Source organism: Quercus suber, unplaced genomic scaffold (genome assembly GCF_002906115.3).
Source record: "Quercus suber isolate HL8 unplaced genomic scaffold, Cork oak 2.0 scaffold_96, whole genome shotgun sequence".
NCBI lineage: Eukaryota > Viridiplantae > Streptophyta > Magnoliopsida > Fagales > Fagaceae > Quercus > Quercus suber.
Window position 1 is genome coordinate 956115 of NW_027069561.1, and position 16881 is coordinate 972995.

The following is a 16881-nucleotide window of genomic DNA, read 5'->3' on the forward strand; positions in this document are numbered from 1 at the left end:
TAGAATTACTACAAGAAAGAAAACGAAAAACTCATACTTTGTAATATTAATGAAAATGCAAAACCCACAGCAGTATTGAAATCAAAAATATCAAACCAAGTGTGTCAAACTCTTTTTTTGATTGATAAGTAAGCATGTCAAACTCTTAGAAGAAGTTCACCAATGAATTGCACCCTTACATTACACGAAGTTCAAACTCTTAATCGTAAAACAAATTAAGTGAATAATCAAAGTAAACAAACAATAAACAATTCCCAATAGTATGAACTTTTTTCCTTTCTTTTCTGAGAATCAGCATGAACTTTGAAACACACCTTACATATAAAACAACTCCAGCATTTACCAGAATTCATTAAATAAAAATTGCATCTTTGGCACAATTCATTCCTCGAACAAAAACATTAAACTTAAAAAATCTGGCAAATGATGTTAATTACACACTCAGCAAGTGCATAGGCGAACAAAATATTCACACTGTAAAGCAATATATATCTATATATATATATATTTTTTTTTTAAATGTAGAACACTATAAGACTATAACATATTATAATATTTATTGTTAAGACTTTATTTTTCAAACTAATTAAATGGTTTTGAAATCTATAAATAAAAATTTAAAGTAAAAAATACTTTTATATCCTAAAATTATATAAATTTAAGCAACCTCCTAAACACTTCCTCAACAACTCCATTCTCACAACCAAATATGGAGACCCCAATCCCAAACACTCAATTCATTATCTTAATGAAATTAAGGAAATCATTTGTAAGTATCTACATAAAGAGAACATGATTAAACAAAGAGAAATTTGCTAAAATCATATCTATTTATCAAAATTTTATTGCCTTTAGTTGGCCTTCCATATCCTTTAAAAAAAGTGAAAAAACATTGAAATCATCATTGATTTTTCTTTTTATCACTATGGCTCATACCACACAAAATAGCAGTAAAATAACTATAAAGAAACTTACAAATTATAAGTTAAAAAAAAAATAGCATCAAAATTTTATTGCCTTTAGTTGGCCTTCCTTATCCTTTAAAAAAAGTGAAAAAAACATTGAAATCATCATTGATTTTTCTTTTTATCACTATGGCTCATACCACACAAAATAGCAGTAAAATAACTATAAAGAAACTTACAAATTATAAGTTAAAAAAAAAAAAATAGCAAACTTCATAAATTATCAATTAAAAGGTTTTTTTTTTCTTTAGTTATAAAAAAAAAAATACATTTATGACTTTCCCAAATCAAAATCCTAAACACCCAAAAACTCAAAGCAAATCACAACCTTCACAAAATTCACAACGTTCGACTTCAACATCAAAACTGTAAGCTACTAGCACTAAATAAAAAATGCAAGCTCCCTTCCTTGGTCACAACCTACTCATACAGGTTAGAATCAAATAGTACGACATTGTTGGAATTATGTAGGTGTCATTGAAAGTTTAAATGTAAAATGACATAGTTTTTGGTCTTGGTGTATTTGAGATGGGATAGCATAAAGGGCAATGAGCATGTATATATGAAGGAGTAGAAGTGCAAAGGGGTGAATGGAAATCCAAAGAGTTTTGTGTATGTGTGTGAAAGAGGAAAAATCATAGTCTTAAAAACTGAATCGGTCAAAGATTCGAAAAAGGGACCAGTTCTGAGTTTTTTCCTATTCTTGACCAAATTTTTACTGGACTGGTTTTTGATTGAACCGGTTGGTTTGGTTTTTAAAATAGTGGGAAAATCTTGAAACATTGAACCAAAAGAAACAAATAATAGTCTTAAAACATTGAATCAAAGAAAACAAAGATTAGTCTTGAAATATTGAACCAAAAGCAATAAAGAGTTCTATTTTTAAATTTGTTTTTATCTCTAATGTGGTTTAAGAGTCTTTTAATTTTCTTTGTAAAGAGTACGCCATATTGCAGAACCGCATACTATCCGTATGAGGTGGTCACATGACAGAACCTCGTGTGTGTGTGTGTGTGTATACATACTGATTAATTTTTTGTGATTATTGTTTCAGTACCAAAGATGGTGATTTACTCATTACCATAGTTTGGTATTAAAAATTTAACTTTTGGCACGACTGATGTAGTGAGTTTTTTAGGAATTTGAGTACTAAAATAGTCGTGATTCCGTGAATGCTCTAAATAGGGAAAAATTGCAAACTAACACCAATATTATAATCCTAGTGTCCCACATAGATTAAGAATAAGTTTAATCATATGTTTATAAGCTCTTGGGTACCCTCTCATTGCAAGTCGATTTTCAAGGGTAAGTTCTATCCATAGGTTGTAACAACCAATCCCTATACAATTTCGTTAGTTAGCATCATTTTCAAATTATTTAGGAAATTAAAATCTTAATTGTGTAAGACTCGATTTCGGTATGCTAAATTGAATATAAACAACTCGATTTCAAGTGGAACTTGAGTCTTAAAAACTCAATTTCTCCAAGTTACCGTGGAGTTCTTTAACACCAAAATCAGGTCTTAAACATTTGAAAGGTTAGTTTCCTAAATAATTTAAAAATGATCCTAACCAACGAAATTGACGAAATTGTTTGAAAAATGACATTGGTTTGCAATTTTTCCCCTCTAAACAAAGTCAAACAATGTTAGGAAACTTCTTCGGGTCCCACTTCCATTTTAGTTTTCCTAAATATATATGGCCCCACATACTTTTTTTTTAATTTTTTTATTATCATTTGCGGTAAAACCGACAAACTTCCAAACCTTTGATCTCAAGCATTCAACATATCCACCAAGCTAGCTCCTCAGCTTTCCATTCAAGTCTCTCGGCTGCTGTCTTGGCTTCCACTAACAACACCCCACTCGCCAACACAGCTTCCATTCATCAAAGTCCCCGAACTTAAGAAATCTCAGACTGACACAAAAAGCTAAAAACTTTCCTGGTAAAGAGAAAAAAAGAAGAAGAAGAGAGAGATGGAGAAAAGGCTCTCAGATGCAGCAATGGAAGGAAACATTGCGACCCTCAAAGAGTTACTCTTAGAAGACCCTCTCCTTCTTGACAGAGCCATTGTTTCTTGCGTATCGGAGACTCCTCTCCACATATCTTCCATGTTGGGCCACTTGGGTTTCGTCAAGGAGTTACTGAGTCTTAAGCCCGAGTTGGCCTCCGAGTTCGACTCACACGGATCCTCCCCGTTGCACCTTGCATCAGCAAAAGGGTACACGGAGATAGTCAAAGAGCTGTTGTTGGTGGATCCTGAGCTTTGCATGGTGAGGAACCAGGAAGGGAGGACCCCACTACACGTGGCAGCTGTCAAGGGCCGAGTTAAGGTGGTGAGTGAGTTGGTACGAGTCAACGCTGAGTCCACCCGGGTGCTCACGGACCGAGCTGAAACGGTGCTGCACTTGTGTGTGGGGCATAATAGGTTGGAGGGGTTGAAAGTTTTGGTTGAGGCAATTGGGAAAGATGATGAATTGGTGAATTTGAAGGATTGTGATGGGAATACTATTTTGCATATTGCTGTGTCCAAAAAGCAGATTGAGGTATATGCTTATTATACTTAATTTGCTAATGATTATTTGATGTAATTGGATTGATTGGGGTATGCTTTCTCTGCTCAATATTTTATGCTTAATTGCATAGATATAAAAAGATTGGTCATTTGATGTAATTTTATTTTGATTATATAATTTTGGACTATAAATTTCAGGCTTAATCTTTGTCTAGGAGTGAGAATATGGAATGTGGGATTAAGGGAATGCAACATGTATTAATGTGTGACCAAATCTTCAGCCATAAGATAGCTAATGTTGAGTAAAATAATGAAAAGAATGTTTTTGGGTTAAGGAAATGTTAAGAGAATAATTGGTAGTTAATCAATTGTATGTGGAATTTCGGTTTTTTTCCTTTACGATGTTAAACTTAGCAGCTTTTGGCACCTACCATCTTAATCACAAAAGGAAAAAAAGAAAAGAACTTAGCAGCCTTAACTAGATCTCATATCAACAGGATTAAAAATCCCACCTGATTGAAATTCTTGGGTTTCTGGTGTTTTCAAATTACTGTAAATTTAACATATGTCAGAAATCATACTGTTTGTATTTTTGGTTAATTGTATAAGGCTGAAGAATTAAGTATGTTTTAGACTTATCTTATGGAAGTAATGATTTTAACTTGTATTGTTGATTGCATTTCATTTACAAAAAGGGTATGCATGAATTTTGCAGACCATAAAATTTTTGCTTGACAAGACTTGTGTGGATGTGGATGCACTGAATACAAATGGCTCTTCAGCTTTAGACATTCTGATACAGAGTCCCAGAGATTTGAGGGATATGGAGATTGACGAATTACTTCGAGGTGCTGGGGCTTTAAGTGCAAAAGATACACATCCGATTGTGCATGAATGGGCTCCAACAAAAGTTCCTTGGATAAACAAATCTCTAACCTCAACACTAACCATGAAAGAGAGTGGTTCAGAGAGACCAGCAGTGAAGCATCAACATACTGATTGGCTTGGTAGGAAGCGAAGCGCATTGATGGTGGTGGCATCTCTTATTGCAACTGTGGCCTTTCAAGCTGGATTAACCCCACCAGGAGGTGTGTGGCAAGATGACCTCACAGTTGATGTTAATGGGAACCCTGTGAAAGACCCTCATATTGCTGGAACAGCAGTCATGGCATACACCGATACAATTGAGTATGGTCAGTTCATGATTTTCAACACAATTGCTTTCCTCGCATCTCTAAGCATAATTCTTCTACTTGTCAGTGGTTTACCTATAAAACGTCGGAGATGGATGTGGATTCAAATGGCAATTTTGTGGATTGCCATCACTGCACAAGTGGTAACTTATTTTATCTCTCTACGTCACATGTCCCCAAGAAAAGTGCAAGGCACGCTGCGTGAAGTTACTTCGATATCAGTCTTAACCTGGTTGGTGCTAATTAGTGTTGTGTTCATAGGCAATATTATTCGTATGAATTTATGGGTTCTCAGAAAGTATGGTTATATTAAGGAGAAAGAGGTAGCAGTACCTAATGCTGAAATTGATGATGACCAAGAAGAAGTGTGAGGTGAAGATTGTAATAAAAGGAAATCCTCCCAGTTTTTATACCTATAGCCCAACTCTGCTCTTCTTGTTTTAGTGTTGCTGATATCCAAGATTGTTGGTCATCAGTGGAATGTTATTTGTTGTATGGGTGTGGAAGTAGTCTTTAGGCAAGTTTTGTTGCAGATAAAGCCAAAGCATTCTACTGGTAAATAGCTGAAGGAAGTCATTTTTTATCAGGATTGTTTAAGTTGAGATATACACCATTTTTGTGATCTCTATTGGTTAGTTGTACTATTTATGTCAGTTCTTTGATAAAGTTCTGTGTAGATCCAGTCTTGTCCCTTTCAAGTGTAAGAAGGCACCCACTGTATGTATTTTTTTGTTTTGTTTCTAGAGGCAGTTTTGGTTGAAAATATCATCTGCCATGGGCTATATACGCCAATCTGGTAATCTATATCTGTTGATTGTACATGTATCTTTTTGAAGGCATCCTTAAACTGAAATGATAGGGTAAATTTTTTATTTTTTATTTCTTTTGTTTGTCTTCTGCTTAAAATTTACTCTGGATTTTCTATTTAATCTGTGCATGTACCAATTGAGCTACTGTCTTTCATGTATTCAATTCCAAGTATATGGAGTGGAAATGTTGGTGCTTCTATCAAAATCTTGTAACCTCTGTATCTGGAAACAAAAATCATGGGTGTTAAGATTTGTATACAAATAATACTTCTATCAATTGCCATCTTATTAATTCCCAGTGAGGAGGGTGGTGAGTTGAGGTACGACTGCCAAGGACTAGGATTAAATCCATTTCACTTGAAATGGAGAGGATCCTTGTCCATAACTATAGACTCTGGCATTTCAGCCAACATGCTTGTAGAATTTAGAGCCTTCTTTCTCTCTTCGTCCACCAGATGCTTCACTGTTTTATTAATGATTTCATGCCAATTATTAGAATTTTTAATCTTTAAATGTGAAAAAATTAGATTGCTTAATCTAAATAAGCTGAAAATGATTTGCTAATCTTTCTTTGGGTTTGATGAAAGTGCCAAACTGACTGGACATTTTTCTATCAGCAGGGAGACGGAGCACTGTAGACATAAACACTGCAAGCCATACAACTTTACACACACGCAAATTGAGGAATATTTTAAAAAAATTAGTACACCACTGTTAATATTCATATATTTACTAGCCTCAATTCTAGCTAGAATACAAGCTGCTTCTGTTACATTCCTTGGAACAGTAAAAACACATTCTCATCCGTTCATGCTCTATAGCTCTTATGACCTCCAATACAGTTGCACAGACCAGACACTGCTATTTACTAGCCTCTCAATTTCCTTTGGAGTGATTAACAAAATCAACTTTTGCAAACCCATCTTTCTAGTTTGAATGATAGCCTCCCTCGTAGCAAGCAACTTAATATTTTCCTTACCATTAGTATTGCAGCCAATGCTGCCACCAAAGATTATTTAGCCTTGTCTAGAATAATCAATGCTTGCCAATTTTTCATTGCTTTGCCTTTCGTTTCCTACGTCTAGTGTTATGACCATTATCTATGTTGGTCCCTTGGATTTGATTCTCTATGAATGCTTCTTTGTACCTGCCAATATAAGATCCAGGCTATTACAAAATTTCTGAAATGGTGTATTTTTGCCCTCATGGAGAACCTGATTATTGTATGAAACCAACCGTAGCATCTACAGGTTAATAAAAAAGTAAAAATAGTCCAACATGATCTTGGCATGTTCAATACATAAACTAAGCATTCACACTTGGGTCGGGGTCAACCTTGAACTTCTGCAATGATATACTTGTTTAAGAACATTCCTAAGCGCTATTTCTTTGGGTTTGACTTTGAATCACAATCTCATTTTAATAAAATAATCAAGGTCAAAATAAAAACCATTAACTAGAAACGTTGTGTTTTATTATTATTATTATTATTATTATTATTATTTTCAAATTGTCAGCTTATCATGTTTGCAAGGAAGGCTGGAGGGGGACGTCTGATCCGAGACTGCCAAGGGGGTCAAGGGTTATATGAGAAATATTGGAGTGGCAATAAATATAACTGCTGAATTTTGGGCTCTAAGGGATGGTTTTATCTTAGCCTCTCAACTTGGAATCACCCAACTTCTTGTAGAACTTGATACAAAAGTTGTTGTTGATCTTGTCTTATCTAGGAAACCTTCTAGTTGAATGACTGCAAATTCCTCCTGAACCGGTTCTAACAAGTCAGAGTTATTCATGCTTTTCAGGAGGCCATCCGCTGCGTGGACTCACTTGCCAAAGGAGGATGCTCCCTCATAGAGGATTTTGTTGTTTTAGAGCTTTCTCCTTATGATAGTTTTTATGTAATGCTTAACTCGGATGCTTCTAGTCTGTATTCTCTAAGGCATTCAACCACTACTTCGCCTTTTTTGGTTAGTTAATGTTATGATAATTACCCTTTTAACCAAAAAAAAAAAGGCTATAGTGCCAAGCAAGTGACTTTGCTCAATGATAAAGAGGCTATACTAGTAGGGATGGCAATGAGGCGGGGTGGGGCTAGAGGATGTGATCTTTGTCCCCGCCCTGCATGGTTGTTGCTGTTTTTTTGTCCCCCTCCCGCCCCGGGGCATGGGGCAAACTACCTTGCCCCATTCCTGCCCCTTGGGGCCTTGTGGAGACCCACCTCACCCCAAGTAAATTAAACCATGTGTGATGCTTTTACACATTTCAAGGAAAAATAATGTGGATAGAAAGATATAAATATAAGTATTTAACCACGTTAACAAAGATAAAGTCTTTAAGATTATTAATCAAATAATTTTTAAAATTGTGACTATCACATAGTAAAGAAAAAAAAATAAGTTGAATATAAAAATACAAATATAACCCAATATACATAATGAAATCCTAGCGTGGGGCCGAATATATCAAAAACTTTCAAGAGACAAATATATTATAGTCATTTGATTGAAAAACATGAAACAATGTGCCAAAAAAAAAATTGAAACATTTGGAATATGATAAGCAACAAACCTACTGGAAGCACCAAGAGACCTGTACCTTTTTTCCTTCCAACTATGCTTCTTCAATAGCTATAAACAAAAATTCCAATAGGAAAAAAAAAAAAAAAAAAACCCAAAATTTAAATTGAAAAAAACTAATTTAAGAAACACTAAAACTAGGGCCAGCCCAATAAAAGAATAAATGAATAAAACCAACAATAAAGAAATGAATAAAATGAACAATAAAGGAAGATAAAATGATAGAGAAAGAGTGATATTAAAGTAAATAATAGTGGATAGATGAATGGTAAAAGAGATGGGGAAAGGTTGAAGACCGTGTAACAATAAATTGAAAAATTAATAAGAAAAATAAAAATAAAATAAGAGAGTGTTGAAAATAGGTGGATGATAATGTGACTAAACAAAAGTGTAATAACAATAAATGTTACGCGTCAACTTTTAGATATAGATATAAACTAGATAGAAAATTGTAAATTTTTTTGAATTTTGGAAGTTTAAGTAAGATTGTCTAAATGACTTAAAAGTCTGAACGGTATAAGTCATTTTAAGAAGAATTTGGAGTAGAACCCAAGTACCTAGCATTCACATCAAAGGTTTTACAAAATTTAGCTTTTAACAACTCAAAAAACGGTTTCATCTATTTTAACATCTCATTTTACAATACACTCATCATCAAATAACCTATGTTTTTACTACTTCATTCAAATATTATTTTTTTATTATTTATTTTACTACTCAAGTCTATCTCTCTAATTTTCATTTAAAATAAATTAAATAATACTAGATGATGTTCTGCGCAATGCGTGGATACTTTACAATTTCATTTAAAATCTTTATATATATTAAGAACTACATATAATACTTACTTTGTTGTATTATATTTATATTTACCCACAATATTGTTTTTTTTTTTTTTTGAGAAATAATTACAACATGCTGCTAACCCCGCAGCTCGAACCCTTTCTTCCTAGACCCCAAGCACTTTGTGCATGGGGAGGTGCCAATTCAGCTACAAGACCTTTGGCCCCATAATATTGTTAAATACTTTGAAACTTGATTTTCTTAATTCATATATATATATATATATATATATATATATATATATATATATTTTTTTTTTTTTAAATGTAGAACACTATAAGACTATAACATATTATAATATTTATTGTTAAGACTTTATTTTTCAAACTAATTAAATGGTTTTGAAATCTATAAATAAAAATTTAAAGTAAAAAATACTTTTATATCCTAAAATTATATAAATTTAAGCAACCTCCTAAACACTTCCTCAACAACTCCATTCTCACAACCAAATATGGAGACCCCAATCCCAAACACTCAATTCATTATCTTAATGAAATTAAGGAAATCATTTGTAAGTATCTACATAAAGAGAACATGATTAAACAAAGAGAAATTTGCTAAAATCATATCTATTTATCAAAATTTTATTGCCTTTAGTTGGCCTTCCATATCCTTTAAAAAAGTGAAAAAACATTGAAATCATCATTGATTTTTCTTTTTATCACTATGGCTCATACCACACAAAATAGCAGTAAAATAACTATAAAGAAACTTACAAATTATAAGTTAAAAAAAAATAGCATCAAAATTTTATTGCCTTTAGTTGGCCTTCCTTATCCTTTAAAAAAAGTGAAAAAAACATTGAAATCATCATTGATTTTTCTTTTTATCACTATGGCTCATACCACACAAAATAGCAGTAAAATAACTATAAAGAAACTTACAAATTATAAGTTAAAAAAAAAAAAATAGCAAACTTCATAAATTATCAATTAAAAGGTTTTTTTTTCTTTAGTTATAAAAAAAAAAATACATTTATGACTTTCCCAAATCAAAATCCTAAACACCCAAAAACTCAAAGCAAATCACAACCTTCACAAAATTCACAACGTTCGACTTCAACATCAAAACTGTAAGCTACTAGCACTAAATAAAAAATGCAAGCTCCCTTCCTTGGTCACAACCTACTCATACAGGTTAGAATCAAATAGTACGACATTGTTGGAATTATGTAGGTGTCATTGAAAGTTTAAATGTAAAATGACATAGTTTTTGGTCTTGGTGTATTTGAGATGGGATAGCATAAAGGGCAATGAGCATGTATATATGAAGGAGTAGAAGTGCAAAGGGGTGAATGGAAATCCAAAGAGTTTTGTGTATGTGTGTGAAAGAGGAAAAATCATAGTCTTAAAAACTGAATCGGTCAAAGATTCGAAAAAGGGACCAGTTCTGAGTTTTTTCCTATTCTTGACCAAATTTTTACTGGACTGGTTTTTGATTGAACCGGTTGGTTTGGTTTTTAAAATAGTGGGAAAATCTTGAAACATTGAACCAAAAGAAACAAATAATAGTCTTAAAACATTGAATCAAAGAAAACAAAGATTAGTCTTGAAATATTGAACCAAAAGCAATAAAGAGTTCTATTTTTAAATTTGTTTTTATCTCTAATGTGGTTTAAGAGTCTTTTAATTTTCTTTGTAAAGAGTACGCCATATTGCAGAACCGCATACTATCCGTATGAGGTGGTCACATGACAGAACCTCGTGTGTGTGTGTGTGTGTATACATACTGATTAATTTTTTGTGATTATTGTTTCAGTACCAAAGATGGTGATTTACTCATTACCATAGTTTGGTATTAAAAATTTAACTTTTGGCACGACTGATGTAGTGAGTTTTTTAGGAATTTGAGTACTAAAATAGTCGTGATTCCGTGAATGCTCTAAATAGGGAAAAATTGCAAACTAACACCAATATTATAATCCTAGTGTCCCACATAGATTAAGAATAAGTTTAATCATATGTTTATAAGCTCTTGGGTACCCTCTCATTGCAAGTCGATTTTCAAGGGTAAGTTCTATCCATAGGTTGTAACAACCAATCCCTATACAATTTCGTTAGTTAGCATCATTTTCAAATTATTTAGGAAATTAAAATCTTAATTGTGTAAGACTCGATTTCGGTATGCTAAATTGAATATAAACAACTCGATTTCAAGTGGAACTTGAGTCTTAAAAACTCAATTTCTCCAAGTTACCGTGGAGTTCTTTAACACCAAAATCAGGTCTTAAACATTTGAAAGGTTAGTTTCCTAAATAATTTAAAAATGATCCTAACCAACGAAATTGACGAAATTGTTTGAAAAATGACATTGGTTTGCAATTTTTCCCCTCTAAACAAAGTCAAACAATGTTAGGAAACTTCTTCGGGTCCCACTTCCATTTTAGTTTTCCTAAATATATATGGCCCACATACTTTTTTTTTAATTTTTTTATTATCATTTGCGGTAAAACCGACAAACTTCCAAACCTTTGATCTCAAGCATTCAACATATCCACCAAGCTAGCTCCTCAGCTTTCCATTCAAGTCTCTCGGCTGCTGTCTTGGCTTCCACTAACAACACCCCACTCGCCAACACAGCTTCCATTCATCAAAGTCCCCGAACTTAAGAAATCTCAGACTGACACAAAAAGCTAAAAACTTTCCTGGTAAAGAGAAAAAAAGAAGAAGAAGAGAGAGATGGAGAAAAGGCTCTCAGATGCAGCAATGGAAGGAAACATTGCGACCCTCAAAGAGTTACTCTTAGAAGACCCTCTCCTTCTTGACAGAGCCATTGTTTCTTGCGTATCGGAGACTCCTCTCCACATATCTTCCATGTTGGGCCACTTGGGTTTCGTCAAGGAGTTACTGAGTCTTAAGCCCGAGTTGGCCTCCGAGTTCGACTCACACGGATCCTCCCCGTTGCACCTTGCATCAGCAAAAGGGTACACGGAGATAGTCAAAGAGCTGTTGTTGGTGGATCCTGAGCTTTGCATGGTGAGGAACCAGGAAGGGAGGACCCCACTACACGTGGCAGCTGTCAAGGGCCGAGTTAAGGTGGTGAGTGAGTTGGTACGAGTCAACGCTGAGTCCACCCGGGTGCTCACGGACCGAGCTGAAACGGTGCTGCACTTGTGTGTGGGGCATAATAGGTTGGAGGGGTTGAAAGTTTTGGTTGAGGCAATTGGGAAAGATGATGAATTGGTGAATTTGAAGGATTGTGATGGGAATACTATTTTGCATATTGCTGTGTCCAAAAAGCAGATTGAGGTATATGCTTATTATACTTAATTTGCTAATGATTATTTGATGTAATTGGATTGATTGGGGTATGCTTTCTCTGCTCAATATTTTATGCTTAATTGCATAGATATAAAAAGATTGGTCATTTGATGTAATTTTATTTTGATTATATAATTTTGGACTATAAATTTCAGGCTTAATCTTTGTCTAGGAGTGAGAATATGGAATGTGGGATTAAGGGAATGCAACATGTATTAATGTGTGACCAAATCTTCAGCCATAAGATAGCTAATGTTGAGTAAAATAATGAAAAGAATGTTTTTGGGTTAAGGAAATGTTAAGAGAATAATTGGTAGTTAATCAATTGTATGTGGAATTTCGGTTTTTTTCCTTTACGATGTTAAACTTAGCAGCTTTTGGCACCTACCATCTTAATCACAAAAGGAAAAAAAGAAAAGAACTTAGCAGCCTTAACTAGATCTCATATCAACAGGATTAAAAATCCCACCTGATTGAAATTCTTGGGTTTCTGGTGTTTTCAAATTACTGTAAATTTAACATATGTCAGAAATCATACTGTTTGTATTTTTGGTTAATTGTATAAGGCTGAAGAATTAAGTATGTTTTAGACTTATCTTATGGAAGTAATGATTTTAACTTGTATTGTTGATTGCATTTCATTTACAAAAAGGGTATGCATGAATTTTGCAGACCATAAAATTTTTGCTTGACAAGACTTGTGTGGATGTGGATGCACTGAATACAAATGGCTCTTCAGCTTTAGACATTCTGATACAGAGTCCCAGAGATTTGAGGGATATGGAGATTGACGAATTACTTCGAGGTGCTGGGGCTTTAAGTGCAAAAGATACACATCCGATTGTGCATGAATGGGCTCCAACAAAAGTTCCTTGGATAAACAAATCTCTAACCTCAACACTAACCATGAAAGAGAGTGGTTCAGAGAGACCAGCAGTGAAGCATCAACATACTGATTGGCTTGGTAGGAAGCGAAGCGCATTGATGGTGGTGGCATCTCTTATTGCAACTGTGGCCTTTCAAGCTGGATTAACCCCACCAGGAGGTGTGTGGCAAGATGACCTCACAGTTGATGTTAATGGGAACCCTGTGAAAGACCCTCATATTGCTGGAACAGCAGTCATGGCATACACCGATACAATTGAGTATGGTCAGTTCATGATTTTCAACACAATTGCTTTCCTCGCATCTCTAAGCATAATTCTTCTACTTGTCAGTGGTTTACCTATAAAACGTCGGAGATGGATGTGGATTCAAATGGCAATTTTGTGGATTGCCATCACTGCACAAGTGGTAACTTATTTTATCTCTCTACGTCACATGTCCCCAAGAAAAGTGCAAGGCACGCTGCGTGAAGTTACTTCGATATCAGTCTTAACCTGGTTGGTGCTAATTAGTGTTGTGTTCATAGGCAATATTATTCGTATGAATTTATGGGTTCTCAGAAAGTATGGTTATATTAAGGAGAAAGAGGTAGCAGTACCTAATGCTGAAATTGATGATGACCAAGAAGAAGTGTGAGGTGAAGATTGTAATAAAAGGAAATCCTCCCAGTTTTTATACCTATAGCCCAACTCTGCTCTTCTTGTTTTAGTGTTGCTGATATCCAAGATTGTTGGTCATCAGTGGAATGTTATTTGTTGTATGGGTGTGGAAGTAGTCTTTAGGCAAGTTTTGTTGCAGATAAAGCCAAAGCATTCTACTGGTAAATAGCTGAAGGAAGTCATTTTTTATCAGGATTGTTTAAGTTGAGATATACACCATTTTTGTGATCTCTATTGGTTAGTTGTACTATTTATGTCAGTTCTTTGATAAAGTTCTGTGTAGATCCAGTCTTGTCCCTTTCAAGTGTAAGAAGGCACCCACTGTATGTATTTTTTTGTTTTGTTTCTAGAGGCAGTTTTGGTTGAAAATATCATCTGCCATGGGCTATATACGCCAATCTGGTAATCTATATCTGTTGATTGTACATGTATCTTTTTGAAGGCATCCTTAAACTGAAATGATAGGGTAAATTTTTTATTTTTTATTTCTTTTGTTTGTCTTCTGCTTAAAATTTACTCTGGATTTTCTATTTAATCTGTGCATGTACCAATTGAGCTACTGTCTTTCATGTATTCAATTCCAAGTATATGGAGTGGAAATGTTGGTGCTTCTATCAAAATCTTGTAACCTCTGTATCTGGAAACAAAAATCATACTTTGCCGAATGGTGTGGTCCACTCCGACTACCATAAACTGAGCATGTAAGATTCAATTTCTCTTCAAACTCCACCATGCCTTGCAAAACCTTTGCTGGACGAGTCACCAAGATCCCATCTCGCCTCTTCCAATGCACACAAAGACTACTACCGTTGAAATCCGAGGGCAACCCTTCTACTGAATGGACTAGGAGAGAAAAACAACAGTTAAACCTACGGTTTCGGATATGGGAAAAGGCCTTCAAAGGCCTCCAATTCCAAATGGACGACTTCTTCTCCTTCTCCTTGCACGATGAGTCATCTTCACCATGTTTAAGCTTCAAATTGGGATCGGATAAGTGGGCTTTTCCAGTCGATTTGGACCGAGTATTGACCTTAGGAATTGAACTCCTAGCTGGATTTTTGTCTAGGTATAGGGCTTTGCTTATAGCTTCAATCTCATTTAACAACTTCCTATTACTTGAATCCTCACCAGTCTTCATCCCAGCTTCAACTTTCGACAACATCATCTTTTTCCACACCCAAAAAAACCCATTACTAAGCTCATCAATTAATAAATAAATCTAATTCTACGCCACTCAAAATCTAATGGGTAAGTCTTTGTTGGATTTGAGAAAGCAAATTACTGTAACATTTTCTATGTATATGCAACAATATTAATTGTACTTAAAACACACACATAGTCACATACATACGGTTCAAACAAAAACCCACTACTCTAAACTCAACAAAAATTCAAAAAAAAAAAAAGTAAATATAAAAGCAAATCTAAACCACTCAAAATTTATCGGGTAGTCCTCTTTTGCTTGAAAATGAAAATTATTGTAAGATTTTCCATGTCTAAATGCAACAATATTAATTGTATTGAAAAGAAAAATAAATAAACACAGAAACAAACTAGTAAAGTGAATTACCTAAATGGAGCAAGCTGGGAACAAAAATCTCCGATGAATCAGAATCTTTAAAAACCCTAATAAACTACCCGATCGAAGTCATAGGTTGCTTCTTCTGAAAATTCAAAACTTTGAACTTTTAGCAATACATGGGAATTGAAAATTTTCAAACTTTTATGAAATAACGTATAAGTGGGAAAAGCGAAATCTTAAGGTTACACTTACATACGGTGTCTGAGGCGCGTTTGTCTCCCTCTCCCACCAATTTCTCTTGTCTTTGTCTGGGAATTGCCGCTGCCACTTCAAAACCATAAAAAGTATAAGAGAATATTTTTAATGTTAGGTGCCTTGTATTTGGGTATATATTTTTGTTCCCTACATTATACTTTTTTCCCTTTATGTTTGTTGCTCTACTTTTGCTATTTCTTTCCAAATACACCCATATAGGATAGCTTCAACAAATTTCTCACCTAGCTATTTCACATGAGTTTTCCCTATCTCAAAGAGAGAACAAGGCAAGAATGGATTTTGCAAAGCTTGTCTCGTGTGTGTGTGTATAAAATAATAATTTAAGGTAAAAATGCAAATTGCAATCTCTAATTTTACTTTCATTCAATCAAATTTTCTAAGTTTCAAATTTATTCAATTCAAGTTTTTCATCTAATTTTGTTTTAAAAATTCCATTAAGTATGCAATTAACTAATAAAAAAAATATTTTTTGAAAAAAAAAATCTCAAAAAAAAAATTCATGTAAGAAAAATATTTTTTTTAATGATAATTTTTCAATGTAATTTGATGAAATGTCTGAATTGAATAAATTTGAAATTTAGATAGTGCAGTTTACATTTTAGCTATAATTTAATATATTTTTATGTATTATATTAATTAATTTAATTTTTTTATACATATGCTATTTATAATTTAATATTTTTATACATATCTATTTATCTTCTCCTAAACACGGTCATTTTTTTCTCTTTCATCACTCACATCATCATCCCTCCCCTTTTTTTCTCATGTCTATCTCATTAATGACTAGGCTACCTAATTAGAGATAGCAAAAGGGAACAAGAGTCAGGACATCTATGATCCCAATCCACTCTCTCATGTTACCATCCGTTCATGGGGGAGTACTAATAAGTTTTTTGGTTGTTGGTTTACAAAATCCCAAAGTTTTATCTTGACATGACATCATAGACTTGGAGGTGTGAAAAAAAAATTAAAACTTTTTTATATTCTTATCTTGTTTCTGTGCTAAGTTTAGGAAGAATGTGAAAATATAAGTAATTATTTTTATTTATTGTTCTCCAACAATAAACTAAGTATAAGTTAGAACAAAGACTTTATTTGTTTTAGCTAATAGTGTTTTATGAAGAATGACTTATTTTATTAAAAAAATAAAAATAAACCTAACTCATTTTTTAGTGTATGGTTACAGCCGTGTGCCATAAATCATTTTTGTTATTTGATTCCCATGAAAAATCATAAAAAGGAGTTTTATGGAGTGAAATTAGTGCAAAAAAGAAGTTTTAAGGGGGTCTTTGGTAGTACATTTTGAACAATAATTTTTAGTTTTTAAATAACATTACATATATTTCTATATACTTTTTCACTCATACATA

General features: G+C 33.6%; 2 protein-coding genes and 1 non-coding gene across 3 annotated transcripts; 2 read left to right on the forward strand and 1 right to left on the reverse strand.

Annotated features, from left to right (window-relative positions):
• Positions 1-2713: 2713 nt before the first annotated feature.
• Positions 2714-5551, forward strand: LOC112023531 (ankyrin repeat-containing protein BDA1). Its single transcript, XM_024056140.2, has 2 exons — positions 2714-3510; positions 4195-5551. Exons 1-2 carry the CDS (start codon positions 2941-2943, stop codon positions 5041-5043), a joined length of 1419 nt encoding a protein of 472 aa, XP_023911908.1. The 5' UTR covers positions 2714-2940; the 3' UTR covers positions 5044-5551.
• A 5806-nt stretch (positions 5552-11357) lies between these two features.
• LOC136068044 (ankyrin repeat-containing protein BDA1-like) lies at positions 11358-14195 on the forward strand. Its single transcript, XM_065774677.1, has 2 exons — positions 11358-12154; positions 12839-14195. The coding sequence occupies exons 1-2, from the start codon at positions 11585-11587 to the stop codon at positions 13685-13687; spliced, it is 1419 nt and encodes a 472-aa protein (XP_065630749.1). The 5' UTR covers positions 11358-11584; the 3' UTR covers positions 13688-14195.
• Positions 14196-14365: 170 nt separating this feature from the next.
• LOC112023501 (uncharacterized) lies at positions 14366-15806 on the reverse strand. The gene is made up of 3 exons (XR_010629441.1): positions 15485-15806; positions 15281-15374; positions 14366-14875 (listed from the first exon to the last, which is right to left on the reverse strand). It is a non-coding gene; the product is annotated as an uncharacterized LOC112023501 (transcript).
• Between the last annotated feature and the right edge of the window lie 1075 nt (positions 15807-16881).

Excerpts from the sequence above, each read along its gene's own strand:
- LOC112023531 (XM_024056140.2), top strand. The coding sequence starts at position 2,941 with ATGGAGAAAAGGCTCTCAGATGCAGCAATGGAAGGAAACATTGCGACC. Across the intron at positions 3,511-4,194 it reads TGTCCAAAAAGCAGATTGAG|ACCATAAAATTTTTGCTTGA; the intron begins GTATATGCTTAT and ends TGAATTTTGCAG.
- LOC136068044 (XM_065774677.1), top strand. The coding sequence starts at position 11,585 with ATGGAGAAAAGGCTCTCAGATGCAGCAATGGAAGGAAACATTGCGACC. Across the intron at positions 12,155-12,838 it reads TGTCCAAAAAGCAGATTGAG|ACCATAAAATTTTTGCTTGA; the intron begins GTATATGCTTAT and ends TGAATTTTGCAG.